General features: G+C 60.0%; 1 protein-coding gene across 1 annotated transcript in view; it reads left to right on the top strand.

Moving 5' to 3' along the window:
* Positions 1-23,703, top strand: part of SBF1 (SET binding factor 1) — a 45,441-nt gene extending 21,738 nt beyond the window's left edge. The window contains exons 2-42 of the mRNA XM_082238671.1: positions 586-671; positions 3,804-3,941; positions 4,112-4,240; positions 4,613-4,723; positions 5,982-6,087; positions 6,169-6,301; positions 6,426-6,534; positions 6,911-7,024; positions 7,657-7,737; positions 8,171-8,284; positions 8,760-8,888; positions 9,004-9,102; positions 9,358-9,562; positions 10,026-10,138; positions 10,530-10,679; positions 10,790-10,858; positions 11,035-11,202; positions 11,292-11,554; positions 11,666-11,838; positions 11,953-12,026; positions 12,157-12,352; positions 12,515-12,651; positions 12,783-12,958; positions 13,615-13,754; positions 13,833-14,040; positions 17,040-17,236; positions 17,322-17,459; positions 17,964-18,050; positions 18,316-18,393; positions 18,748-18,932; positions 19,025-19,201; positions 19,863-19,964; positions 20,040-20,225; positions 20,389-20,515; positions 20,602-20,732; positions 20,853-21,086; positions 21,563-21,676; positions 21,772-21,989; positions 22,091-22,178; positions 22,273-22,404; positions 22,507-23,703. Coding sequence (XP_082094797.1) covers positions 586-671; positions 3,804-3,941; positions 4,112-4,240; positions 4,613-4,723; positions 5,982-6,087; positions 6,169-6,301; positions 6,426-6,534; positions 6,911-7,024; positions 7,657-7,737; positions 8,171-8,284; positions 8,760-8,888; positions 9,004-9,102; positions 9,358-9,562; positions 10,026-10,138; positions 10,530-10,679; positions 10,790-10,858; positions 11,035-11,202; positions 11,292-11,554; positions 11,666-11,838; positions 11,953-12,026; positions 12,157-12,352; positions 12,515-12,651; positions 12,783-12,958; positions 13,615-13,754; positions 13,833-14,040; positions 17,040-17,236; positions 17,322-17,459; positions 17,964-18,050; positions 18,316-18,393; positions 18,748-18,932; positions 19,025-19,201; positions 19,863-19,964; positions 20,040-20,225; positions 20,389-20,515; positions 20,602-20,732; positions 20,853-21,086; positions 21,563-21,676; positions 21,772-21,989; positions 22,091-22,178; positions 22,273-22,404; positions 22,507-22,605 — 5,714 coding nt within the window. The 3' untranslated portion in view covers positions 22,606-23,703. The remainder of the gene's footprint in view (positions 1-585; positions 672-3,803; positions 3,942-4,111; positions 4,241-4,612; positions 4,724-5,981; positions 6,088-6,168; positions 6,302-6,425; positions 6,535-6,910; positions 7,025-7,656; positions 7,738-8,170; positions 8,285-8,759; positions 8,889-9,003; positions 9,103-9,357; positions 9,563-10,025; positions 10,139-10,529; positions 10,680-10,789; positions 10,859-11,034; positions 11,203-11,291; positions 11,555-11,665; positions 11,839-11,952; positions 12,027-12,156; positions 12,353-12,514; positions 12,652-12,782; positions 12,959-13,614; positions 13,755-13,832; positions 14,041-17,039; positions 17,237-17,321; positions 17,460-17,963; positions 18,051-18,315; positions 18,394-18,747; positions 18,933-19,024; positions 19,202-19,862; positions 19,965-20,039; positions 20,226-20,388; positions 20,516-20,601; positions 20,733-20,852; positions 21,087-21,562; positions 21,677-21,771; positions 21,990-22,090; positions 22,179-22,272; positions 22,405-22,506) is intronic.
* The last annotated feature ends 1,005 nt before the right edge of the window (positions 23,704-24,708 follow it).

Below are 24,708 nucleotides of genomic sequence, written 5' to 3'. Positions count from 1 at the left end.
GTGTAGGTGTGTTGTGCGAACACTCCTGGCGCTCCTCCTGGGCCTGAAAAGGGGTTAGTTTAACCTCTGGTTTGCTAGTAAAACTGAATTGCTGTGTCGTGAAACGATGCATGTCTAAAAAGTGTGTCACCCACATGAAACGTTTGGGAAACTCTGCCCGAGGTCTTGTCTCACCAGCCTTGCCGTACTGGGGGGAGCCAGGTGAGGTCAGGGCCCGGCTCCCACCCAGACAGAGGGGGCTCCTGAGCTGCCCTCTGCTGACCCAGACTCCTGGCTGAGTTTACAGGCTTTTAATGGTCTGCCTACTTAAGAGTAAGGGGGAGGCAGCATCAGTGGTGGAATTTGGGGCTCTTGCCCATCATTTCCACTGCAGGAGTGTGGGCCTTGTCTTCTGCAGACTCCCTCCTCCCTTGTCTTCTTTCACGTTGAGGGTGGTTGCACCAGGAGTGAAGAAGGGGCAACCTTCTGGCCAGAGCCGTGTCTGCTGTGCTCCCTGGCTCTTGGGGCAGGAGCCACCTCTTGGACTCAACAGCTTCTCGGGTCCTGCTCATGTCTGAGGCTTCTTGTTTGCCTCCTCGTTTGCAGGGAGTGGAGATGGCCAGGGGCAGATTCTGCAGCGCTTTCCAGAGAAGGACTGGGAGGACAACCCTTTTCCCCAGGGCATTGAACTGGTGAGTGGGGGGGCTGAGGGCGGCTGCAGACCCCTCCGAACGTCTGTCCCCTCGCCGGCAGAAGCAGCCTACTGCCGGGCCAATTGCTGCAGCGACATCCAGTCAACACCAACCCTTGCGTCAGACACCAATAACATGCTCCAGACCATCTCCGGCTCGCGCCATCAAACAATCGCACGTCCCCCATTGGTACGACCCATGTATAAGACGACCCCCAAATTTAAACATAATATTTCAATAAAAAACCTAGTCTTATACACGGAAAAGTACGGTATCTCTTACCTCAAAACTCCCCATCCCATCCCTCCATGGTTTCCTAGTTGTTCCTAGTTATGCTGCATATCTTCTTACATCAACCATTTTCAGTTTAGAACCTAGTTGTTGTTTCTGCTTCTCACATATCTAGTCCTACCTGAAGGTTTAATTGACCATTGTACCTCTTTAAATGTTCTCCAAAGAGATCAAGATTAGAAATGGATAAGGGAGGAGTGGAAATACCTTAGGCTACATGCAGCTTCCTTTGTGCCTGACCACAGGCCATGCTGGCTGGAGATGAGGAGAGCTGAAGCCCATCAGTGTCCGTCCTTGGAGCTGTACAGATAAAGCCTGTCGCTAGGCCAGGCTCTTGAAAGCCCCGCTCCTCCTCCTCTTCCTCCTCCTCCTCCTGCCTAATACCAGCCCTGAGCCCCCACTGAGCCTCTTCTTTGGTCCAGAGATGCCTCTCCAGCTTTGCGAATGTTCTTCTCATCATCATGTCACAAAACCAAAGAGTGGCAGGCCCAAGTCTTATCTGTCCTCACCCCCATGGGCTAGCCCACCTGCTTGTCAATCAAATGATTATGACATCAAATTATTGCCATGTGGCTTGTTCCACCCACCTGCCAAAGGTTGCCCTGAAACCACCTTGGAAGACAGCTTCCCCCTGTTTTTAATGCAAACAGCTTGGTGCTCCTGGAGGAAGGGGGCTGGGGCTGGGGGCTTGCTTTGCTTCTGGAGCAGAACTGGAAGGGCAAAGCTCTGTTTTCACAGCAGTTCCAATGCAAATCACTTCATACTGCAGTTCCCTCTGCCCATTGGGTGACTGGCAGTGGGAGTGCACTGGGCTCCAGCATACCTTAAGCCTTTGTAGCCACATCACTTCCTGACCCACACCTGGTGTCACCTGTGATGGCAGGTAGGCCTGGACCTGAGCCCAAGAGCACGCTCCTCCCGTGCAGTTTCTAGCAACTGGTGTTCAGAAGCGTTTCTTCCTCTGACTGGAGGGCACAGCATAGCCATTGAGGCGAGGAGCCATTGGTAGCCCTCTCCTCTTCAATGAATTTGCCTAATCCTCCTTTAAAGCTGTCCAAGCTGGTGGCCATCCCTGCCTGGGGACGCCAGTTTTGCTGGCAGATTTCAAGCCACCTCCTCCAGGGTGCAGAAAACGGAGGGACATTTCATAAATGGTTGACGTTAGCCCATTGCTGCATCTTTACGTTTAGTCCCTTGCAGTTCAAGCTAATAGTTTGAAATGTTAGAACTGAGTTTTGAAATAAAGTTTTGAAAATTAAGCAGATGGGAAGCGATGTTAGGACTGAGTGGTTGCGGAAAGGTTACAGATCAGAAGGAGATTAAGCTCCCTTCTTCCTTTAAGCTGAAATCTTTGCTTGCTCCAGTTGATTCACATATATGAGGGAATGGAAGCATTGTTCTCCCTCAGAGAGACAGGCAGGCTTTCTCCACACCTTTTTGCTTTGTGCTAACCATAACAAACCAAAAAGCCCCATTATCACTTCATTCACTTTCAGAGCAGGGAGCTCTTTGTCACCATCATTGTCTTGCCAGCTGGATTTGGTTAGGCTTCTTTGTGGATTATTCCTTCTCTTCCTTACCAACAACATTTTCTGTACTTTAAACACAAACAGAAGGCTTTCACATTTTTCTCCGTCACCCGTCACGTGTAGCAGCTCTCTGTACAGTGGTACCTTGGGTTACAAATGCTTTGGGTCACAAACACTTCGGGTTACAAACTCCGCTAACCCAGAAGTAGTACCTCAGGTTGTGAACTTTGCCCCAGGATGAGAACGGAAATCACGCGCTGGTGGCGTGGCGACAGTTTTGGGTTATAAATTACACATTAAGTTTGTAACCCAAGCTACCACAGTATTTGTGTCCACAATGTTTGCATTTTGGTGGCAGTTGAGATCATAAGGATTCTGTTCCAGCTGCTGAATTAGGGCAGCTCTCCCTGAGTCTTATTTCTCAGATGCCAGCTTGTAGGCCACACAACCTACGGTGCTCTTCCACGTTTGCCAGTCTTCCATCCCGAGGCCGTTCGCCTCAAGTCCTCCCTTTCTCTGGCTGCCCCTCCCTGCTGGCTGTGGGCCTTGGCAAGAGGGACACGGGAAACACTCTCTGCGGCTTGGCTGAACTCAGGAAGCCTTTGTGGCTGCGTCTCCAGCCCTGAACAGTCTGTGCCGAGGGGCCTGGGACGGTTTGCCTTCCACAATACTCTGCTGGGTACTGTTTATGTCTGTTGCTGCCCTGATGGAGGGAAGACAGGGAGGAGGGATGGTGGGTGGGGTGGGTTTGCCGTCTTGGGCCAGGCTTGCGAGGGGGTGGGCTGGTGTGGGCTGGTGTCTGCTGCACCTGCAGTGTGCCCCGGAGGGTGGGGCCGGCCGGCCTGGTGTCACAGCCAGCTGAGGACGCCTGGCGTTGGCCTTGCCCAGGAGTGGGGCAGACAGAAAGAGCTTTCTGGGGTGGAGCCACCACTCCCAAGTCCTCCTGGGAATCTGGGCTTGCCTGTCTGTGGGCAAAGCCCTCAGAGCCTTTTTCAGAGTTGCTTCGGGAGCTTCCTTGTGAGTAAGTAGTGTGTTTAGGGGACACCCCTGCCCCGCCCTCTGCAAGGCCTGTACGGGAAAGGGAGAAGCTCTGGCCAGGGGCCATGGAGTTTGCATCCTGCCTCTGAAGGTGCACAAAGGGCGCAGGCTGGCTTCTTCTCCTCTGCCTCTTGGCTCCAGGGGGCGGCCGTGGGGCTCTGCTTGGTTGGGGACCAGGGGTCTGGGGCTCCCGCAGGGATGGGGCACCCTGAGCCCCCCCCCTGCGCTGGGAAGAGAGGCCTGCTCAGCCGCCTCCTGGCCTTTGCTCTTGCAGTTTTGCCAGCCCAGCGGGTGGCAGCTCTTCAGTGAGAGGAACCCCCCGAGCTTCTTCATTGCTGTCCTGACCGACATCAACTCGGAGCGGCATTACTGTGCCTGCTTCACCTTCTGGGAGGCGGTGGAGAGCAGCCAGGTAAGAGGGGGGGGCAGCGGGCTTCCCTGGGTCTTTGCGGCGCTCGCAGGGCAGACCTGCCTCCGAGGACGAGGCCCACAAAGCCTGACGGGCAGTGGCACCAGCCTTGTGCAGGCGGCTGCCTGACCCCTCAGCCAGCCGGACTGCCTGACCCCTTTCTCTCCTGCCAGCTGCAGAACCACCTGAGGAACGAGGAGGAGGAGGAGGGGGAGGTGGCCGCCCTCATCCAGCCAGCCCAGCTCTTCGCCCCAAAGAGTTTGGTGCTCGTCTCCCGCTTGGACCACGCAGAAGTCTTCCGGGTAAGGTGGGGGGGGGGAGGCATTGGAGGCCAGAGAAGCCTCTGCCTGGGGGACTCCACCATGGGCCAAGCCCTCTGCTCCTCTGCTCCCTGAGTGGCCGGCCCATGGCCTCCCGGGCGCTGCCCGCCAGGGGCAACTGGTGGGCCGGGCCGGCCAGGCAGAGTCCTCCCATGTGGAGCCGCCATTTCTTTGCTGTCTTTATAGCTCTGCTCCTAAACGGCACAGAAGGTGAAGCTGCCTCCTGGCCCCTTCTTCTGCCTTGGGGCTGAAGCTCTCCTGGGGGGGGGCTCCCCATTTTGAGCAGGTCTCTTCTTGCTTTTGTCCCTGGCCAGTGACCCACCAGAGTGCCAACTTCTCCTGTTTCACTTGCAGAACTGCCTGGGGCTGGTTTACACCATCTTTGTGGACGGACTGAACACCTCCCTGGAGACTGTCATCGGGAGCCTCCTGACCTGCACCATCCCCATCACAGGAGGGGCCCAGGTGGGTTCCTGATGCCCTCTGGCATTTCCACCAGGCAAGAGGGAGCCCTGTGAGTGCTGGGGAGCAGCCCAACCCCAGGCCCCTCCAGCTCCGTGGGCTAATGTGGCCAGGGGTCCCAAGCAGCCGGCCGCTGAGCTCCAACGGGAGGTTAGGGAGCGCTCCCTCGCTTGCTTGGGCTGCCCAGGATGGCGCCTCCTCTCTGCTTGGCACTCCCTCCGAGTGCATCGCAGGGAGTGATCTGGCTGGAGAGGGGCGGTGCCTTTTAAGCAGCTTCATGGGGCTGGCTGGGTGAGCTCTTGCCAGGCCCCTCAGCCCTCTCCCTGGCAAGGAGGCTGAGACCTCTTCTGATCACAGCTTGCCAGGCGCCCTGTGGGCAGGGAGAGCTTGCACAGCTGGCAGCATGCTGGGAGGACGGTTCTGGCTTTGTGGATCCTGCTCCAAGCTGGCTGGGCAGCCCGTGCCTCTCCTGTGGGGTGCCCCCTTGTGCTCTTGGCTTGCTGTGCCCCGCTTGGCGTGCTGCCTCTCCCTCTCGTGTGGCTGTCTGCCTGTCTGCCCGCCCGCTGCCCGCCTGTCCGTCGGCTGCACCGTGTTTCTAATTTTCTGTGCTGTTTCTGTCTGTCTCTATCTCAGCCTGACACGGAGGACGAAGGAGCGGTATGCACAACTTTTCTCTCCTCGGGGCTGCCTCCTTCTGTGGGAGGAGGAGGAGGAGGCGTTTTGGGGGCTGAGGTGGTGCTGCTCAGTGTGTCCCTCTCCGGAAAGATCAGCGCACAGCTCTCTGTGGCCCTTGGTGTGGGGCAGTGCCTACGAGTTGGGGAGGGGGCAGGGACTGAGAGAGAACAGAAAAGGAGGGGGAAAGAGCAAGGGTCCTGCCTCGGGGGGGGGGGTCAAAGGCTTCATAGGCCAACCTTGAATGCTGAGTCCACAGCCCAGCACTTGCTTCACATGTAGGCTGACAAGGCCTTTCTGCAGTGCCTGGACACATGTGCCACCATCTGCCTGTCCTCTTCTCTGTGTCTCTTTGTCCGTCTCTCTTTCTCACTGTCTCCTTGGTGCAAGTGCTCTTCAGCCCAGGCTTTGAGAGCCCCTTCCTGGCAGCGGGCCTGCAGTTGGCCCTGGGGGCAGGCAGCTCCCCTCCCCATGGGTGGGGTGTCTTGGGGGCGCTTCCTGCCAGTCTACCTTCTGGAGCCCAGGTCTTCTGCTGTGCCGTCCCTGACTACTGACCACCGGCCGTGGGGATTGTGTTTATCTCTTTCAGAGGACAATCTCTCTGGGCGCAGGCGACAGGCAGGTGATTCAGACGCCCATCAACGATTCCCTTCCCATCAGCAACTGCAGCGTGGCCCTCCTCTTCCGACAGCTCGGTGAGACCCGCCTCAGGCCGCTTGGGAGGGCTGGCCTAGCTGGCAGGGACCTCTCCAACTCCTTCCTTCCTTCCCTTCCAGGGATCACCAACGTGCTGTGCCTCTTCTGCGCGGCCCTCACAGAGCACAAGATCCTGTTTCTCTCCAGCAGTTACCAGAGGCTGACGGACGCCTGCCGGGCCCTGCTGGCCCTCCTCTTCCCCCTGAAGTACAGGTGAGCGAAGGGAGCGCCAGGAGCTCACCTGCAAGGAGGGTGGGGGAGGGGAAGGGGGCTCCCTGGAGAGGGTGCCTTTCGTTGCCACGCCTGCCGGCCTGCATTGGTGCTTTCTTGGTTCCAGCTTCACGTACGTGCCCATCCTGCCCGCTCAGCTCTTGGAGGTCCTCACCACGCCAACCCCTTTCATAATTGGCGTGAGCTCCATCTTCCAGGCAGAGACACAGGAGCTGGTGAGTGCCTGAGCTCAGAGGAGGGAAGGAGGAGGACTCTGTGGGAAAGCGGAGGCCAGGCTTGCCAGGGGCGTTTTCAGGAGCAGGGCTGTCATCCCATTCCCTGCTCTTCTCTTGGGAGCTTCCCCTTCTCTCTCTCCCCTCGCTCAAAGAGAGTTTTCTCTCCTGGGGGGACAGGTGGGTTTGTCTTGGGTGTCAGAAACAGATTCTCCTCCCGAAGGAGCCCCCTCAGACCCCCAACTCCTCCCTCCCTGGTGCCCCGGGGGGCGGGGGGGGGAACTGGGCTGGGGCCAGAGGGGTCTCGCGTCAGCCTGGCCTGTGTCCTTTCCCTCTTTGCCCCTTGTGGACTCTGCCATCGCTCTCTGACTTTTCCCAGCTGGATGTGATCATCGCTGACCTGGATGGTGGAACGGTGACTGTCCCCGAGTGCATCCATATCTCTCTGCTGCCTGAGCCGCTTCTCCATCAGACGCGGGAAGCCCTGTCCATGGTGAGTGCCGCCCCTTGGCTCCTGCGCCTCACAAGAGGCCTCAAGACCCTCCGCCTTGGGTTTCATGGCCAGTAGGCAGCCGGGGTGTGGGTGGGTGGGTGTGACAGAGATCCATGGCAGGTGGTCATGTGGGAATCTGGCACCGCCAAGTGGCGTTTGGTGCTGCAGGGGGGCTGCATCCGGAACCCACGAGGCCAAGAGGCCAAGGACTCGTCAGGGGATGAACTCGCCATCTGAGTGAAGGCTCATGCAATGAATATTATTAATGATAAATAATGGAATGGAAAAGTGAGAATCTGGATGCTGGGGGGGGGGGGAAAGGTAAAGTGGAACCCTTCTGGTTTTCTCCATGGAGTGGTGTTTCCCCCCACATTATTTGTAAAAACGGGATGTGTCCGTATGATTTACACAGAATCATAGAGTTGGAAAGGATCCCGAGAGTCAAGCATCCATGAGAGATGACCATTTGTCATGAAGCCTGGGAACTGATTCTCCAAGTAACAGGGAGAGAGAGAAGGAGCCATTCTGCTCTTGGGCTTGCAGGGGGGGGGCGGGGAAGGAGGGGTGCGTGGCTGGAGGCTGAGCCCCTTCCCAGCTGTCGGGGGGCATCCTGCCCTTGTTTCTCTGTGCAGGTCTTGGACCCGGAGTTGGAGATTGCAGACCTGGCCTTCCCCCCATCGCCCACCATCTCAGCGTCCTCCCTCAAGATGCAGGTAAGTGGTGCAAGCTGCGGGGGGGGGGGCACCTGGCTTGGCCTGGCTCCTCCTCAGAGAAGTTCCCAGTGGCCTCAAGGCACAGAGCACTGGAGCTGGCAATCAGCCCCCACAGAGCCATGGCAGCCCATTGAGACCGTGTGCAGCAGCAGCCGTGAAAAAGGCAGACTCCCTCCGAGGGTTCTGGTCAGCCCCTCTGGAACAGGATGCAGCAGCAGCAGCAGGCTCTTCTTGTGTCTTCCGGGGGGGGGGGCTGCAGAGCCCCTTCACTGCCCCAGACGGGCACAGCCAGCCAGGGGAAGGCGCGAGCACCCGTTATGGAGGGGCAGCAGCGGGTGCTGCAGAGCCACCCCCCTGTCCTCTGGCAGGAGCTGCCCTCCTCATCCAGCTCTCCCTGCCTGACCCTTTCCCCTTCCTCTGTCTTGGGCTGCAGGACAAGGAGATCCGGGCCGTCTTCCTCCGCTTATTTGCACAGCTGCTCCAGGGCTATCGCTGGTGCCTGCACATCATCCGCATCCATCCGGAGCCAGTCATTCGCTTTCACAAGGTAGCCAAGGCGAGGGCGGAGGAGGGTTGTGTTGGGGGTTTCAGCTTCTGGGGTGGGTTGCACAACATGAAGAACAGCTTAAGACCAAAGACAAGTCACAGAAGCCCGGTGGCTCAGGGGTCCAAACCAGAGGCAGGGGTCTCTTTGCGAGGGCCCCCAGAGAGCAGGTGCCCCCCTTCAGGAAGCCTGCTGCTCCCACTCTGCACGCCAGGCTGGCAAGCCTTGTCTTTCCGGAGTGTGGACCAGCGCCATGAGGTCAGTCCTAGGCAGCCGGCCTGCTCTGCAGACCCTCGTCGGACACCATCCCTGTTGCCTTTGGGGCACATGTGGAGGATCCTTTCAGTCAGGGTCTCTCCTGGATTTGAAATGGCTTTTGAGACGTACGGCTGTTCTGCCTGTGCTTTGATTGAGATGCTTCCCAGGAAGCAATTCCTCTGCAAGATCCACAAGTGCCTCTTCCTCTCCCTCGGTCTAGGCAGCCTTCCTGGGGCAGAGGGGGCTGGTGGAAGACGACTTCCTCCCCAAGGTACTGGAGGGCATGGCCTTTGCTGGCTTTGTGACGGAGAGAGGCCCCCCCTACCGAGACATTGACCTGTTTGACGAGGTGAGGAGTGGCGGCTGGAGGAGACCTCCCCCTGGGCCCTCCGGGGCCACAAGGCCTGGGCCTGCGGGGTGGTCCAGTCACCCCGTCCCCCTCTCCCCCCCTTCCTCTCTCTTAGCTGGTGGCCAATGAGGCGAAGCGGATGCAGGCGGACGAAGGGAGCCGGGCCAGGGTGCTGCGCCACATCAAGGAACTGGCAGAGCACCTGTACAAAAACGTACGTGGGTGTTGTGAGTGCGGATTCTGTCCCTTCGTCCCTGGCACACAGTGGGGCAGGGGGCCAGCTGGCGCCACAGACTTTGCGGGAATCCCTTCCTGCCCCGTCCAGCAGCCCCTCTTCTCCCCCAGGGCTCTGCTGCGGCTCCCTGCCCTTCAGCCGGGCTGGAGGGAGGCTCTGGGGTTGAGCCTGGGAGGCAGGGCCTCCTTCCGAGCCTCCTTGCTTACCCCTCCCTCCCTGGCTTGCCTTGCCCAGGAGAACCCGTATCCTGCCGTGACCATGCACAAAGTGCAGAAGCCCACGGAAGGCTGCCACCTGCGCCTGCACCAGCGGCCTTTTCCTCGCCTGGATGAAGGCACCATCCAGTGGATCGTTGACCAGGCAACAGCCAAGCTGCAAACGGCTCCCCCCTTAGTCAAGGCCGAGAAGAAGGGCATGGTGCCGTCTGGGCCCCCCCTGGGTATGTGGAGCGCGCAGAGTCTTGCCCCTGCCTCTAGGTGGTGCTGTGGGCAGGGAAGTCTGGTGGGCTGCGTGGGTCCCTGGACACCCTTGTCTGCTCCTTGGGTGGCCTCTGGCCCCTTGGAGAGCGGTCAGGGCAGGAGTGCCAGCGGAGCCTCTCTCTGGGCGCCCTGAGGGTGCTCTCTGGGTCTCTGACTTGGAGCATCTTCAGCCAGGGCTCCAATAGACCCGTGCTTGTGATCCCCGGAGGAGGTCATGGCAGCCTAATAGGCCTGCGCTTTGGGCCCCACCCTGCTGACCCTCCTCTTCTCTCCCTGAGCCTTGCAGAGCACTCTGGTGCTGTCCGTTGCCCTGGGGAGACTCCTGTTCCTGCCCCCCCCCCGTGTAGGGTGTGTCCAAGATGCAGCAGGGAAGGGGCTGGCGCCTCCTCCGGGCCGTGATGAGCATCTTCCTTCTCCCCCCAGGGGCCATCATGGACCGCAATGGCATCATCTTGGCCAACAGCGCCCGCCGGCTGGAGGTGGTCAGGAACTGCATCTCCTACGTCTTTGAGAGCAAGATGCTGGAGGCCAAGAAGGTGAGCGCTCCTGGGAGCCTTTCAGCCCCCGTCCCCCAAGAGGGGACTCCGCAGGACGCAGAATCCAGCGCTTCTGGCCGCCTCCTTCTGCCCACTTACATTGGAGATTGTTTGAAGGCAAAGCAGTTGCCGCTGCTGCTTCTCCACTGACTGGCAGGTTTCCCCTGGGCGCCTCCATGTGCTGCCAGGCCTCCCCTTGCAGTTGGTGGCAAATGAAGAGCCAGCCCCTCCCTCTCTGTCTCTCGGCTTTCTTGTATGGACGATTCGGAGCCTCGCTTGGGGGGGGGGAGTTGGTCCAGGGTGTGTGTTCAGAAGGTCCCTGGGCAGCGCAGGGTGGGCTGGCTTTGCTGCTTTGGGCCCCCACCTCAGCGCTGCTCCTGCCGCCTTGCAGCTCCTCCCGGCCGTCCTCCGTGCCATGAAGAGCCGGGCTGCCCGCCACTGCCTGACCCAAGAGCTGAACCTCCACGTGCAGCAGAACCGGGCTGTGCTGGACCACCAGCAGTTTGACTTCATCGTCCGCATGATGAACTGCTGCTTGCAGGTGGGGCAGGTGGGCTGGGGCCCAGGGAGGGAGCGGCCGGGCCGGGGGCGGGGGCTCAGGCTCTGGGCTCTCTGGGGTCCCATGCTGACTTCCCCTCCTGTCCGCCTCAGGACTGCAGCGCTTCAGACGAACACGGGGTGGCAGCTGCCCTCTTGCCCTTGGTGACTGCCTTCTGCCGCGTGAGTAGCCCTTGGGCGGGCAGGGCCTGGTGGGGAGAGGGCTCCCGGGGGGGGGGGAGCCAGGCTGGCCCAATGTGGAGGTGGCTGGGCTGGTGAGGCCGGCATCAGTTCCCACCTGGGCACGGCGGAGAGCTTGTGGCCTTTACGCAGGCTGCCTCCTCTTCTTCCCACCCCAGAAACTGAGCCCCGGGATCACCCAGTTTGCCTACAGCTGTGTGCAGGAGCACCTGGTGTGGACCAACATCCAGTTCTGGGAGGCCATGTTCTACTCTGACGTGCAGAACCACATCCGGGCTCTGTACCTGGAGGGACTCGAGGACGAGGGGGAGAACCACCTGGAGAAGGTGAGGAAAGAAGCGGAGGGGAAGGGGGCTTGGGGCAGGGGGGGATGTGCCCGCATGCTGTGGGCAATGCTTTTCTGGTCCCCTCCCAGGCAAGTGAGGAAGGGCCGCCGCAAGAGGAGAAGTCGGCCCTGGAGATTGCGGCCGAGCAGTGTCGCCTGTGGCCCACCGTGAGCCGGGAGAAGCAGCAGGAGCTGATCCAGAAGGAGGAGAGCACGGTCTTCAGCCAGGCCATTCACTACGCCAACCGCATGAGCTACCTGCTCCTGCCCCTCGACACCAGCAAGAACCGGCTCCTGCGCGGCTCCGGCCTGGGCGATGCCGAGAGCGTCAGCAACAGCTTCATCACCAACAGGTAGCCTGCGGGGCTGGGCTGGGCGGGCCAGGCTGCCGAGGGGAGGCCCCGGGAGGGGGAGAGGGGGCGTCCTGCCCCCAGAGGAGCTCAGCCTCCCTTCTGCCTTGCCAGCATCGCAGGAAGCGTGGCCGACAGCTACGACACGGAGAGCGGCTTTGAGGACGCCGAGAGCTCCGACGTGGCCAACTACGTGGTGCGCTTCATCAACCGCTTTGTGGACAAGGTCTGCACCGAGAGCGGCGTCACCAACGAGCACCTCAAGGGGCTGCATGTCATGATCCCCGGTAGGTGCTCTGCGCCCCCCACCCTCGGGAGCCGAGTGAGACCAGCGGGGGGAGGCGGCATCGCGGGGTCTCCTCTCTCTTCCCCCGTGTGACTTCCCTCCTCCCTCCCCCCAGACATTGTCCAGATGCACATTGAGACCCTGGACGCCGTGCAGAGGGAAAGCAAGAGGCTCCCCCCAATACAGAAGGTGAGGGTGGTCCCCCCCCCCGTGGGGGTCCTAAGCCAGAAGGAAGTGTGGGGAGGGGCTGTTCCACTCCGGGTCAGGGCGACTCCCTCCGTCTGCCCAGCCCTGACTCCATCCCCTTGGCTTCTTGCAGCCCAAGCTGCTCCGGCCCAGCCTGCTGATGGGCGAAGAGAGCGTGATGGAGGGGCTGCGCGTCTACCTCATGCCGGACGGCAGGGAAGAGGCATCTGGGGGGGCTGGGGGGGGACCCCCCCTGCTTCCAGCCGAAGGGGCCATTTTCCTCACCACCTACCGCGTCATCTTCAAGGGCACCCCGACAGATCCACTAGGTGAGAGCCGGACGGGCGGGTTATTATTCTGGGGAGGGAGGGAGCTCTCTGCTCCTCCTCCTCCTCCTTGGGGGCCTTGCTGAGCTCCCTTCTGGCAGCAGAGCCGCCCAGCTGTGTGTGAGCCCCCTGGGCTGACGCTGCCTCTTTCTTGGCTCCTCCCAGTCGGGGAGCAGGTGGTGGTCCGCTCCTTCCCCATCGCTTCCCTGACCAAAGAGGAGAAGATCACGGTCCAGACCCAGGCGGACCAGTTCATCACGGAGGGCTGCGCTCAGCTCCAGCTGCGCTCCTGCACATTCCAGGTGAGCCCTTGGGGGTCGGGGGGGGGGAGGCACCTGGGACCCCCTCCCCAGAGGAGGGCAGCCGTGCTCTGAGCTGGGGTCAGCTTGGCCCAGTTCTGCCAGCCCTGACCCCGCCTTGCCTTGGCCCACAGTTGCTGCGCATTGCCTTTGACGAGGAGGTGGCCTCTGAGAGCGCAGAGACCTTCCGGAAGCATCTCAATAAGCTGCGCTACCCCCAGCAGGCCTCCGACACCTTTGCCTTCACTGTGGGCCACCTGAGCAAGGCAGCCCTGCAGCCCAAAGTCAAGGAGAAGAACCCGTCCCTCAGGTGCGAGCACAGCTCAGGGTTGGGGGAGGGAGACTTGGTGGGGCTGGATGGCGCTCCCTATAGGGCCTCTTGGCTTCAGGCTGGGTCTGGTGAGAACTGGCCATTCCCAGCTCCTGCCTGCAGTCCATGCGAGGGTCTTGCTCAGCTCTGGGATGAATCCCCCCTCTGGGGGCAGAATGCTGCAAGCTCTGCTGGTGGGTGTTGTTTCCTTGGGGCATGTGGGGCCCCTGAGCCGCAGGAGGAGGCAGCCGGGCCCCAGAGGCTCAGCCCTCCCTCCCAGCGGTTGCTGTTGCCACTCCACACAGCCAGCCCCCCGTCCTCTCCAACTCTTGGGGGCCCTTTTTGGCTTCTGCTTCTCCGAAGGTGGTAGAGGGTCCGGGGGACATGGCCCCCATGTGGCTCTCCCCAGTCTGCTTAGGACTGAAAGGAGCAGCTTCCGTCTGCCCCACCCAGCTGCCCACCTTGCCTGCTGGGACCGCGCTGCCCTTTCTCCTGGCCTCTTCACCCTCCCCTGTCTCCTTGCCCCTCACCCCCCAGCTGCCCCACCTTCCGCCTTGCTCTGCTGCCGGTGCTGCCCGCTGAAGGGGTTTCTCTTGCACCCCCGCCAAGCCTTTCGCTTGAGCTCCCTGGCTGCTCTCACCCTCTTCCGGCTTTAGGACCATCTCCAGGAACCTGGTGAAGAACGCCAAGAGGACGATCGGCCGCCAGTATGTGACGCGCAAGAAGTACACGCCGCCTCCCTGGGAGGCCCGGGGGAACCAGCAGCACTTCCTGGAGGACGAGGACGAGGTCTCAGGTAGGGATGGCCCTTGCTGGGGGGCGGGGGGGGGGTCCTCGTCCTGAGCTTTGCCCAACCCTGCCTGGCTGCCTGCAGTGTCCGAAGACGTGGACCGCAGCACCTTGACCCCGTCCACCACCATCCGGCCCTCGGACAAGATGACCATGAGCCACCTGGTGGAGCGCGCCTGTTGCCGGGACTACCAGCGCCTGGGCCTGGGGACGCTCAGCAACAGCCTGACCCGCTCCAAGAACGAGCCCTTCCGCATCTCCACCGTCAACCGCATGTACGCCATCTGCCGGAGGTGAGTCAGGGCGCCTGGCGGGGGGGGGGAGGCAGGGCACAGGGGGGGTCTCCATGGGGGGCCCTTGCCAGACAGCTGAGGGGAGACCTGGGATTCAGTCGGGCCATGGGGTCAGGAGGAGTTGAGGAGCAGCGTCTCTGGGCCACCCCACCCCCCTTGGTAGCCTGGCATTGGCAGGCCGGAGGAGGCCAGTGGGCTGCTTGGCTAGAAGAGGGGCCTGCACACGCCTCCTTTAGCCTCCCTGATGGACGGACAGAAGGACAGGGCACCTTGCGCTACTCAGTCGCCCACAGTCCGTCCATCTGTCGGCCTCCAGGAGCAAGTTGGGCAAGTTCTGACAAGGGGGAGTCACAGACTGGATGCCACGGCCCAAGGCTCTTCCTCCAGCTGGGGATGCTCTGCCCGCTCCCTCCCGCCCCCTTCTTGAGGAGGGGGGCTCAGGGGCAGCCCAGCCTCTCTGGGTCTCTAGCTGGGGGTTTTGCAGTGCACAGTCATGAAAAGGGGGGGGGGTGGGCAGGTCTGGAAAATGATGCCTTGGGGGCTGGCTCTGCTGGGCCTCGCTTGCCTGGAATGAAAGGCTCCCTGGCCCCCTGCCTGACCCCTCTGACGGCACTCTGAGGCCCCAATCCAGAGGCTACGTGAGGGTGACCAGCGAACAGGCCTTCTCTGCTGCAGGGAAACATTTTCTGCTCAGGCCCGGTTTCCTCTTCCTTTTTTTTTTTAAAAAAAAAATATATTTATTGAGAATTTAAAATTACAGAGAAAAAAAGGAAAAAGAGAAACAAAGAAGGAATTAAACAATACAAGTCAATAAAAAGAAAAAAGAGAACAAAACACACAATACATCAAAACCAAAAACAAAAGCAAACAAAAAATTAAAAACAAATCCAATATTCCCAAATCTTTCTTTAACGTGTTTCATCAACCTCCTCGCACCTCCCTTTTTTGTATTCTAGTTATTAATTATCTCAGCAAATCCTTTCCATCTTTCACTATATTCTGTCATTAAATTGTCTTAATTTATTTTAACCTTATCTTACCATAAAAAGCCCTAAAACTTAAAACTTATTTGTACATAACTCCTTATAGCATTTCTACTAAAGCCAAATATTTTCATTCCAACATTTTTTCTAACACTCATTAATTTTACAATAATTCTCTAAATGAATTTTTAAACTTTCTTCCAATCTTCATCCACCGTCTCTTCTTCCTGGTCTCGGGTTCTGTCAGTCCTTTCTATCCATTCCATCAACCTGGTGATCTTCTATCCGAGGCTCTTAACTCTTTCCCTGTCCCTTCTGCAGATCTTCTTCATATTTATACCTGCACTTTACTTTGTCTTCTGCTGATCTTGTTCTTAATTTCCTTCCTTTATCACTGAGGAGTAGATCTCGGGGAGACTCCAACCTAACAATGTCTTTATCCCTTCTCAACAGGTCAGCCCATTCTCCATAGTCAGCACTAAAATCTAAAAGGTATTTGAAGGCATGTTTCAAAGTCCCTCCAAAGTTAAAGGCCCCCACAACTCCAGACTCCCCCTGGCCCAAAACCAGATCCCAGAAGCCAGAACAGCCCTGCATAGGGGGGTCTATCCAACTTCCCATCTCCAAACCAAACGAGACTCCATCTCTCCAAATCTGACTTTCTCCAGATTCAGTCATCAAAAACAACAGCTTATGTTCCTGCAAGGCCGCGGCTCTCTCCACTTGTATTACTTGAGGTCATCAAATCCATCTTCTCATGTAGCTGTTCCAGTAAAGCGCTTGTCTTGCAAAAAGCAATCACTAAGGCTTCTTCTGCGCACATTCTTGTCAATGTCTGGTTCTCACGATCTTTAATCTCTGCAGCTGGAGAATTTCCCAGATTGACTCCAACAACAGTTTCAAAAACTCCCTCTAGGGGGAAACAATTTCTATTTGTATCCGTCCTTTTAAAAGCAGATCCAGCAACAAAATTACTTTCGTTTTTCAAATATTTTGTTCCTTTTAATTGCAAAAGGAAACATTGGAATCAATATGTTTCTCTTTTTTAACTATCTGTCAAGAAACATTTTACTCACAGTCAATGAACTTTCCCAAAACGTCTGTCTTCCTCGCACCCCGTTCCCAGGTTCAAGACAGTGAAAATTTATTTTTCTTTACTTTCTCTCCTGCAGGCTTAAACAATCTAAGCTTTCCCCCCTCTTCTCCTGCTTCCAAGGGGGGTTTAGTAGTTTTAGCCGATGGAGATTTAGTCCTTTACAAAAGACTTTCCAGACTTTAGCTTGCAATGTCTTTGCTTCAATCTATTTACAAAAGCGGAAGGCGGACTTCCTGTTTAAAACCTTCCCGCTTCGGGGCCAAATTAAGATGTTTCATAGTCCAATTTTCCGTTCTACTCACGGGTAGTTGTTTAAAGTCCAATTGTCCACAGGAAAAAGTCAGTGCTCTCCGGCAACAGCAATGCGGCGTCACTCCGTGAAAAGAGCAGTCGATTCGAAGCACTGTGCCACTCACCCCACATCGCTCCGGATCCCTGAAACCGGGTTTCCCCGCGAGTAGGGGAGGCGCAAAAGGTGCCTGCCGAATCCCACATCCACAGGGTTCTCCCGCCTGTGGTTTTTGATGGGTCTCCGCCTCGCCGCGGCGGTCCAGACCCTAATTTCCACGAAGCGGATTCCTCCCGATCAGAGGAAATCCGCCATTGCCGGAGGCACTAACCCGGAAGTCCCTCCCTGTTTCCTCTTCCTCAGCACCACCATTTCCTGGCCTTCTCTCAACTGTGGCACCGTCTGCCTTTGGTGGGGGGAAGTGGGGCTGCAAATGCTGCTTTGCCTCTTGAAATGGCAGCATGGTGCCTTCTGGGGTGGGGGGTCCTGACCCAGAGCTTCTCGACGGGGAGATCACCACCTAGGAGGTGGCACAGAAGCATTTCAGTGGACTGCAGCAGCCCCTCTTCCTCTTTAAAAGAATAATAATAACTTCCTTCCTTCCTTCCATCCCTCTCTCTCTCCCCTGCAGCTACCCTGGGCTGCTCATTGTCCCACAGAGCATCCAAGACAACGCCATCCAGCGGATCTCGCGCTGCTACCGCCAGAACCGCTTCCCGGTGGTCTGCTGGCGGAACTCGCGCACCAAGGCGGTCCTCCTGCGCTCCGGCGGGCTGCATGGGAAGGGCGTGGCGGGCCTCTTCAAGTCCCAGAACGCTCCTGCCACAGGTACAGCGGCCTCCCCCCTCCCCGCCTGGCCTCCCTCCTCCCGAGGAGGCCCTCAGGATGACCCCTTCCCTGCTGCTCCTTGCAGGCCCCTCTCAGGCCGACTCCACCAGCCTGGAGCAAGAGAAGTACCTGCAGGCCGTCATCAACTCCATGCCTCACTACGCCGACAGCGGCGGCCGCAACACGCTCAGCGGCTTCACCTCGGCCCACATGAGCAGCGCAGGTGAGGGCCGGGGGGGGTGGGCTGCCCTGGGCTCAGAGGCAGCTGCGGCAGGTGGGGTCCTGGGCGTGCAGGGCGGGAGAGAGCTTCCCCTTGACCCCCAGGCCATGGGGCCACAGGCCCAGGTGAGTCTTGTCCATGTGCAGCTGTTGTGTCGCCCCCACGCCATCCTCCTGGTGGATCCGCGAGGGCCATTGCCATCCCATCAGCCCCCCCCCCTCCATTTGTCGTCTGTCTGAGCCATCCTGGAGAGAAGAGCCCCAGCCGGCCCTCTGGAGCCAAGCAGCCCCTGGCTCTGCTGGGAGCATCAGCCTCAGGACAGGCCAGAGCTGAATTCTGGCTGAGCTGGGGGAGGCCATTGGGCACCTTGTGGGAGGGGCCAGTGCCCCCCCCCGGTCCTTGCCAGATTTTGGGTGGGGACGCCCCAGGGAGAGAAGAGGCCTTGCAGCTCCGGGGCTGGCTGGCTTTCCTTGGGTGTGGAACGTCCACCTTCTGTTGGTGCTACAGATTCTTCTGAGAAGCGGCAGCCCAAGCTGGGATCTCTTATGAAGCAGGTGATGGGAGGGAAGGACGAAGGGCCGCTTAGCCGCGGAGGTGAGATGCTGCGTGCGGCCCCCGTAGAGTAGCCACGGAAGGGCCGTCTGGCTCCGGGGGGGCTGGGCTGGGCCTTCTCCGAGCAGCCAGCGGACGGAAGGGGGCCTGGTCACAGCTGCCGCCTCTGGCTGCCTCCCTCCATCTTGCCTGCCCATCTGTCTTGCCCTCTCCGTTGGGGACAAACATCCGTCTGCCATCCATCGCTGCTGCCTCTCTCCCCCCACCCCCCCTCACTGAGATGCCTCTCCGTCCTGTCCTCTCTCAGCCCTAGGTCACAGAGGTAGGCTCATTACCCTCTCCAGCCCCAAGAGCCTGGCATCAAAGGGACACCTCTCCCCCCGAGGTACTGCATGGGGCACTAACCTCAGGGACGTGGCATTCACACTGCTAACTGGCCCCCCTGGTGCCCACCCCCCAGGCAGGCAGGCAGGCAGTCTAACCCACCCTCTGTGCTAACCCTTCCGCAGCCTCACAGCATGCTCTTCGCCTGGCTTGGCCTGCCTCTCGGCCCCTCCTAGGTGAGGATGGGCCGGCCGGGGCGCTGCGCCCGTCTCCAGTGCAGCCCGCCCTGGGAGGGTGTGGCTGGGGCCGTCTCCCCTGGCCCTGAGCTCCGGCTGGGAGGGGGCAGCAGGCTCCAGGGCCAGCCTGCAGGAGAGAGCGGAGTCTCGGGCGCCACCTGACACCCCCTCCCTTGCAGGCAAGTGGGGCAGCATCCGCGCCAGCGGGCGCATGAGCAGCTATGCTCTCAACATGGAGGTCGGCTCCCGCCTGGCCGGCAAGGAGCTGCTGAGCACGCAAGCCAACGGGTCCCCCTCCGAGGCCAGCTTCCTGCGCCAGCATCGCGCCTCCCTCTACATCATCGGAGACAAGTCCCAGCTCCGGGTACGGTTCTCTTGGGTGCCCAGCAGAGGGGCAGGGGCTGGGAAGGGGGGCTGTGGGGCCCCTTCCTGATGGCATCTCTTGCTCCCATCCAGGGCGTGAAGCCGGACCCTTTGCAGCACTGGGAGGTGGTGCCCATCGAGGTCTTTGACGCCCGCCAAGTCAAGACCAGCTTCAAGAAGCTGATGAAGGCCTGTGTGCCGGGCAGCCCCTCCGCCGAGCCCGGCCAGACCTACCTGCGCTCCCTGGAGGAGTCCGAGTGGCTGATCCAGGTCAGTGGCCAGACGGACGCTCGAGGGAGGAGACTCTTCTCTCCGGCCTCCTGGCCCCAAAGACTCCAGAGAGGTCAAGGCAGAGGAGGACTTGGGGGGGGGGGAGGCCTTTGAGATTCGCCAGGTAAGGAACAAAGTCCTCGCTGCTTGTCCACCCGTTTCTGAGGTCAGCAAAGATGTGGCAGGCAGAAACTCCGCCTTCCGGTCGCCAGGCCCTGGAGCTGCAAGAAGGCCCTGGCTGCCGAGTCGTTTCCGTCACAGGAACCACGTTGTCCGTCCGCAGCCCAGGAGCCCCTCCCTTGGCCAGGCAGGCAGGGGGCGGTTTCCAGGTTTCCTGTGAGGCAGAACTGGAGAAGCTTAGCAAGCTCAGGAGTTTAGTAAAATTGTTAAAAGAGCAGCAAATTAAAAGGACCCCCACACCAAAAAAGGTCAAGCTATATGGAAGGTATATATTTCCCAGCGGAGTGGCGGGGAGGCTGGGTGTTGCGCAAGCCGAAAGCGGAGTGTGGCGTTTCAGCTGCCAGGAAGGCTCTGGATTTCCGAGGTGGGTCTGCAGGAGCTTTGCAGGTCAGGGGGAGGTTGGCACTTGCTGCGCAGCTTTGAAGGTTTGCTCCAGGTGCGCTGCCTCCGCCACATTCTGGGATCCTACTTTCCTCCCCAGATTCACAAGATCCTGCAGATCTCTGTGCTGGTGGTGGAGCTGCTGGACACGGGCTCCTCTGTTCTGGTCAGCCTGGAGGACGGCTGGGACATCACCACCCAGGTCAGCCCCCTTCCCTCTCCCCCCCCCCCAGCACTTGCCCTGGAGGCCGGCCGTGACCCCCCCTCTGCCCCCCAGGTGGTGTCTCTGGTGCAGCTCCTCTCCGACCCCTATTACCGCACCATGGAGGGCTTCCGGCTGCTGGTGGAGAAGGAGTGGCTCTCCTTTGGCCACCGCTTCAGCCACCGAGGGGCCCAGACCTTGGCCAGCCAGAGCAGCGGCTTCACACCCATCTTCCTGCAGTTCCTGGACTGCGTGCATCAGGTGAGGAGAGCAGCCGAGCCCCTGGGGGAGGAGGGCCACCCCAGCCCTCTTTGTCCCTGGGGGGAGGTGTGCTGGTCAAGGGGGCGACCCCTGGGAGGAGGGGCCCTGTGGCCTCTTCCTGCCCCCCCAACTCTCCTCCTGCTGCCTCTCCCCCCCCCCACAGATCCACCTGCAGTTCCCCATGGAGTTTGAGTTCAGCCAGTTCTACCTGAAGTTCCTCAGCTACCACTCGGTCTCCAGCCGCTTCCGCACTTTCCTGCTGGACTCCGACTACGAGCGGCTGGAGCTGGGTAAGGAGCCCCCGGGGCCTGGGGAGGGGGGGCCCTGGTGGCCCCTGGGACAGTGGCAGGAGCCCAAGGCTGTGCTTCCTTGGCAGGGCTGCTCTACGAAGAGAAGGGGGAACGCAAGGGGCCCCAGCTCTTCCGCTCCATTTGGGACTACCTGGACCGGCTGAACAAGAAGACGCCGGCCTTCTTCAACTACATGTATGCCCCAGAGGACGGGGAGGTGAGCAGCCGTGGGTCGGGGACAGCGGGGCCCGGCTGGGGGGTCCTGCCTTGGGTGCTGCTGGCGGGGGCCAGGCGTGGCCTCTGGGGCAGTGACTCTCCGGCTCCTTCCTTCCCTTAGGTTTTGCGCCCGTACAGCAACGTCTCGAACCTGAAGGTGTGGGACTACTACACGCAGGAGACCCTGTCGGAAGGCCCCTCCTACGACTGGGAGCTGGTGCAAAGCCAGGCAGACCCCGTGGAGGAGGCCGCCCAGCCAGACACCAGCGCCCCCCAGAGCCGGCGCAAGATCGTCTGGCCCTGCTATGACAACCGCAGCCGCACCGAGCCAGACGCCATCTCCCGGCTGCTGGAGGTCAGTGGGGGCCTTGGGCGAGAAGCAGAGGCGGCAGCCGTGGGCGGGGGGGGGGTGCAGGTAGGACAAGGGCAACTGGGCCCGCTTGGGCTCTGGACTCTTCCCCTTCTTGGCCCTTCACGGCCAGCGGCGTTTCTTGGCCCCCGGGACTCAAAGCTGGGAGTCACTGTGGGAATCTTGTTTTCTTCAGGGCAGGTTTCCTGCCTTTGTGGCTGTAGAGGTGAGTGGAGAAGATGCAGCTCTGCTGCTCTTAGAATCATAGAATCATAGAATCATAGAGTTGGAAGAGACCACAAGGGCCATCAAGTCCAACCCCCTGCCAAGCAGGAAACACCATCAGAGCACTCCTGACATATGGTTGTCAAGCCTCTGCTTAAAGACCTCCAGAGTAGGAGACTCCACCACACTCCTTGGCTTGATGCCGTAGGAACCCCTTTGCCTTTGCCCCCCAACTGCCCCTTCTCTCTCTCCTGCAGGAGCTGCAGAACCTGGAGATGGAGCTGGGGCAGGTCCCTGAGCGCTGGAAGGACCTCTGGGACAAAGCGAAGGCCTCTCAGCGGTCGGAGGTGCAGGCGGACCCCAGCGGCCGAGTAAGGGCTCTGGGCGGGGGGGCTGAGGGGCTGGGGATCTTTGCCCGCCCTGCGCAGAGCCCTCCTCTGACGGAAGGCGCTTCCTTTGCCCCCAGGTGGCGGCTGGCTCCTTGCTGATGGCCTCCAGCCTGTCGCACCAGCGGCGCTCCTTGGGGGTCTACCTGCAGGAGAGCGGCCGCGGCAGCTCCACCATCAACCTGAGCCTGGACAGCGACAGCAGCAGCGCCTCCACCCCCTCCAGCGGGAAGCAGGGGGGCCGCAGGAGCACCAGCACCCTCTACAGCCAGTTCCAGACGGCGGAGAGCGAGAATCGGTGCGGGGCCCGGCCACGGGGGGGGGGGCTGGGGGAGGGAGGCCGGGGGTCTTGGTCTCTGCTTGCCCCTCTTCCCCCGCTGACCCCTCTGCCCTCCGCAGGTCCTACGAGGGGACCCTGTACAAGAAAGGAGCATTCATGAAGCCCTGGAAGCCTCGCTGGTTTGTGCTGGATAAAACCAAGCACCAGGTGGGTGGGTGGGTGCAGGCGGGCGAGGGGAATGGGGGGGGGCCTTCTCCCTCCTGGGGGGCTCTGACCTTCGGCCCTCCTTCCTTCCTTGCAGCTGCGCTATTACGACAGCCGCCTGGACCTGGAGTGCAAAGGCGTCATTGACCTGGCGGAGGTGGAGTCCATCACCCCAGGCACCCCCACCATGGGGGCCCCCAAGATGGTGGAGGAGAAGGCGTTCTTTGACGTGAGTGGCTTCTCCCCATGGCTGCCCAGTGGGGGGGGGGGGAGGAAGGCTGGCTGGTGTTCCAGAGGCAGACCTTTCCGCTCACCCCTTCTCCCCCCGCAGGTGAAGACCACCAAGCGTGTCTACTATTTCTGCGCCCAGGATGTGCAGCTGGCCCAGCAGTGGATCGACCGCATCCAGAGCTGCTTGTCTGACGCCTGAGGCTGCCCTGAGGCCGCCCTTCTAGGCCTCCGCAAGTGAAGCCGGCGCCAGGGCTGGACCAGGACGGGGCAGGTCTGGAAGAGGGGCTGTGGGGCGCAGAGCAGAGGCCCCCTTGGGACCCCAATCCGACTGCTTGGCGGAGGAGTTGGGGTCCGCCTGCTCCCTCTGCCTAAGAGATGCATTGGCAGGTCAGGTGGGGGGGAGTGACATGGTCAGCAGGGCCCCCCAAGCAGATGGGTCTGGCCACCGTCAGTTTCCCCCCATCAGCAACCACAGGCGGTGGCAGATGTGCCAAAGCGCCTTGCTTCCACCCCCCTAGCCCCACACCGGCTGCCCAGGGGTGCCCCCACCAGGGAAGGCAGCGGTGGGGAGATTGGCGACCTGCCGGAGCAGCGGGAGAGAGCAGAAACAGTGTTAGGGCTTCCAGCGCCCCTGTCCCGGCTTGGAGGTTTGGAGCCCCTGGGACACTGGGGCAGAGGAGTGGGGTGGGGATTCTGACCCTCCTTGTCTCCCCTGTGCAAACCACAAGCTCCCCTGGTACTGCTGAGGCTGCCGTTGGAAAGGGACTCTGTCCTGGGGAGAAGCGCCAAGCGAAGAAGGGGGTTGGCCAGGCTTGCTGCACTCCCAGCTCTTGGTTCCCTCTGTGTCTTCCTTGCAGAGGGTTGTGAGTCTGGCTGCTGGGGGCAGCTCAGCACCTGCAACTGCCCCTCCAATTGCCCCCCCCCCCAAAGCAGATCATGCAGCCTGCTTTCCTGCCAGAGCAGACAGGGCCTCCTTCCCTGGAGCTCCAGTTTGGCCTGGCAGCCCCCGCCCCCCACATTTTCCAAGGCAAAGGGGCGCCCTTTCCTGTCCCCGAAGCGTTGTACATAGTCTGGAGCCCCAGCTGCCCCTTTGCCTTCCCCCCCTTTTTTATTTGTACAATAAAGGCTGTGTGCATCGGAGGGTTTTGTAACTTCCTTGAGCAGTTGTAGATTACTGAAGTTTCTGTACATTGTGTCAAACCTGCAGAGTTCTTGTATTGTATTGTGCCTAGAGGAAAAAATATATGGAGAGGAAAAAAACTAATGGAATTTAATAATAAAAAAGAAATACACAACATGTTGATTGTTGTGAGTCTCATGCAGCGCTTGAAGCCGGAGGCTTGTCCTGGCAGAGGAAAGCCAGCCCGGGGGGGGGGGGGCTGGTTGCGTTCAGGGCGGCATCAGCGCTCCTTGGCAGGGCGGGGGGCTGCCTGCTATCTTGAAAGAAGCTGGAGCTTCTCCTTAAGCGGCCAACCCTGACGCAGTTGCTAACACTCCATGTTTGGATTAAGGTGGTGGAGCACCTTCAGGCGTTTCTGGAGCAGACGGATTATCTCCATTCATTTCCATCTGGTGTCAGAGCTGGTTTGGGGACTGCATTGGCCAGCGTTGCCTGATGAGCAGGAAAGAGGCGCCAGGGGCCGCCCTGCCTCACCTGCTCCCTCTCTTGGAGGCCTTCAAAGGGAACCTCTTGCCAGATGAAGCCGTAAGGCGTTTGGGGGGAAGGGGTCCTCAGTGTGCTGGTGCTGCCCAGCTCTGTTTCCCCATTGCATCTGATTTAGTAAAGGCTGGGAAAGACCAGGACCAGTTCCTGGATGAGAGCCGGTCAGCTGAGACTGAAGCCTTGGCGGACGGAGGCTTGTGGGACTGTGGTTGGGGGGTGCTTGGATGCGGGAGACAGGCCAGTTGGCTGCCCTGGAGGAGCAGCTATGTCCTTGACTCATTGTCATGGGAGACTTAGGTGGCCTCTACGGCAAGGTGTGCTTTTTATCAGCCATTCCTTAATAACAGTTCACCACTGTCGTTCATGCGCTGTTAACCTCAGGACTGGATTACTGCTGCTGCTCTGCATGGGGCTGCCCTTGGCCCTGACCCAGATGCTTCAGCTGGAGCAGAATGCTGTGGCTGCTCAGTGATGAGAACGCCACCAACCTGAGACCGGCACTGGCTTCCCATCTGCTAGCGGGTCAAGTTCTTGCACAGTGTCCAAAGCCCTGAATAACATAGACCAAGTGGACTGCAAGGGTACCTGGACACTGACCCCATGCGCCACATGATGGAATTAAATTTCCATATCATAAAT

Source organism: Podarcis vaucheri (genome assembly GCF_965113315.1).
Source record: "Podarcis vaucheri genome assembly, chromosome: 10".
Classification (NCBI taxonomy): domain Eukaryota; kingdom Metazoa; phylum Chordata; class Lepidosauria; order Squamata; family Lacertidae; genus Podarcis; species Podarcis vaucheri.
This window is presented reverse-complemented; position numbering and strand designations above follow the sequence as displayed.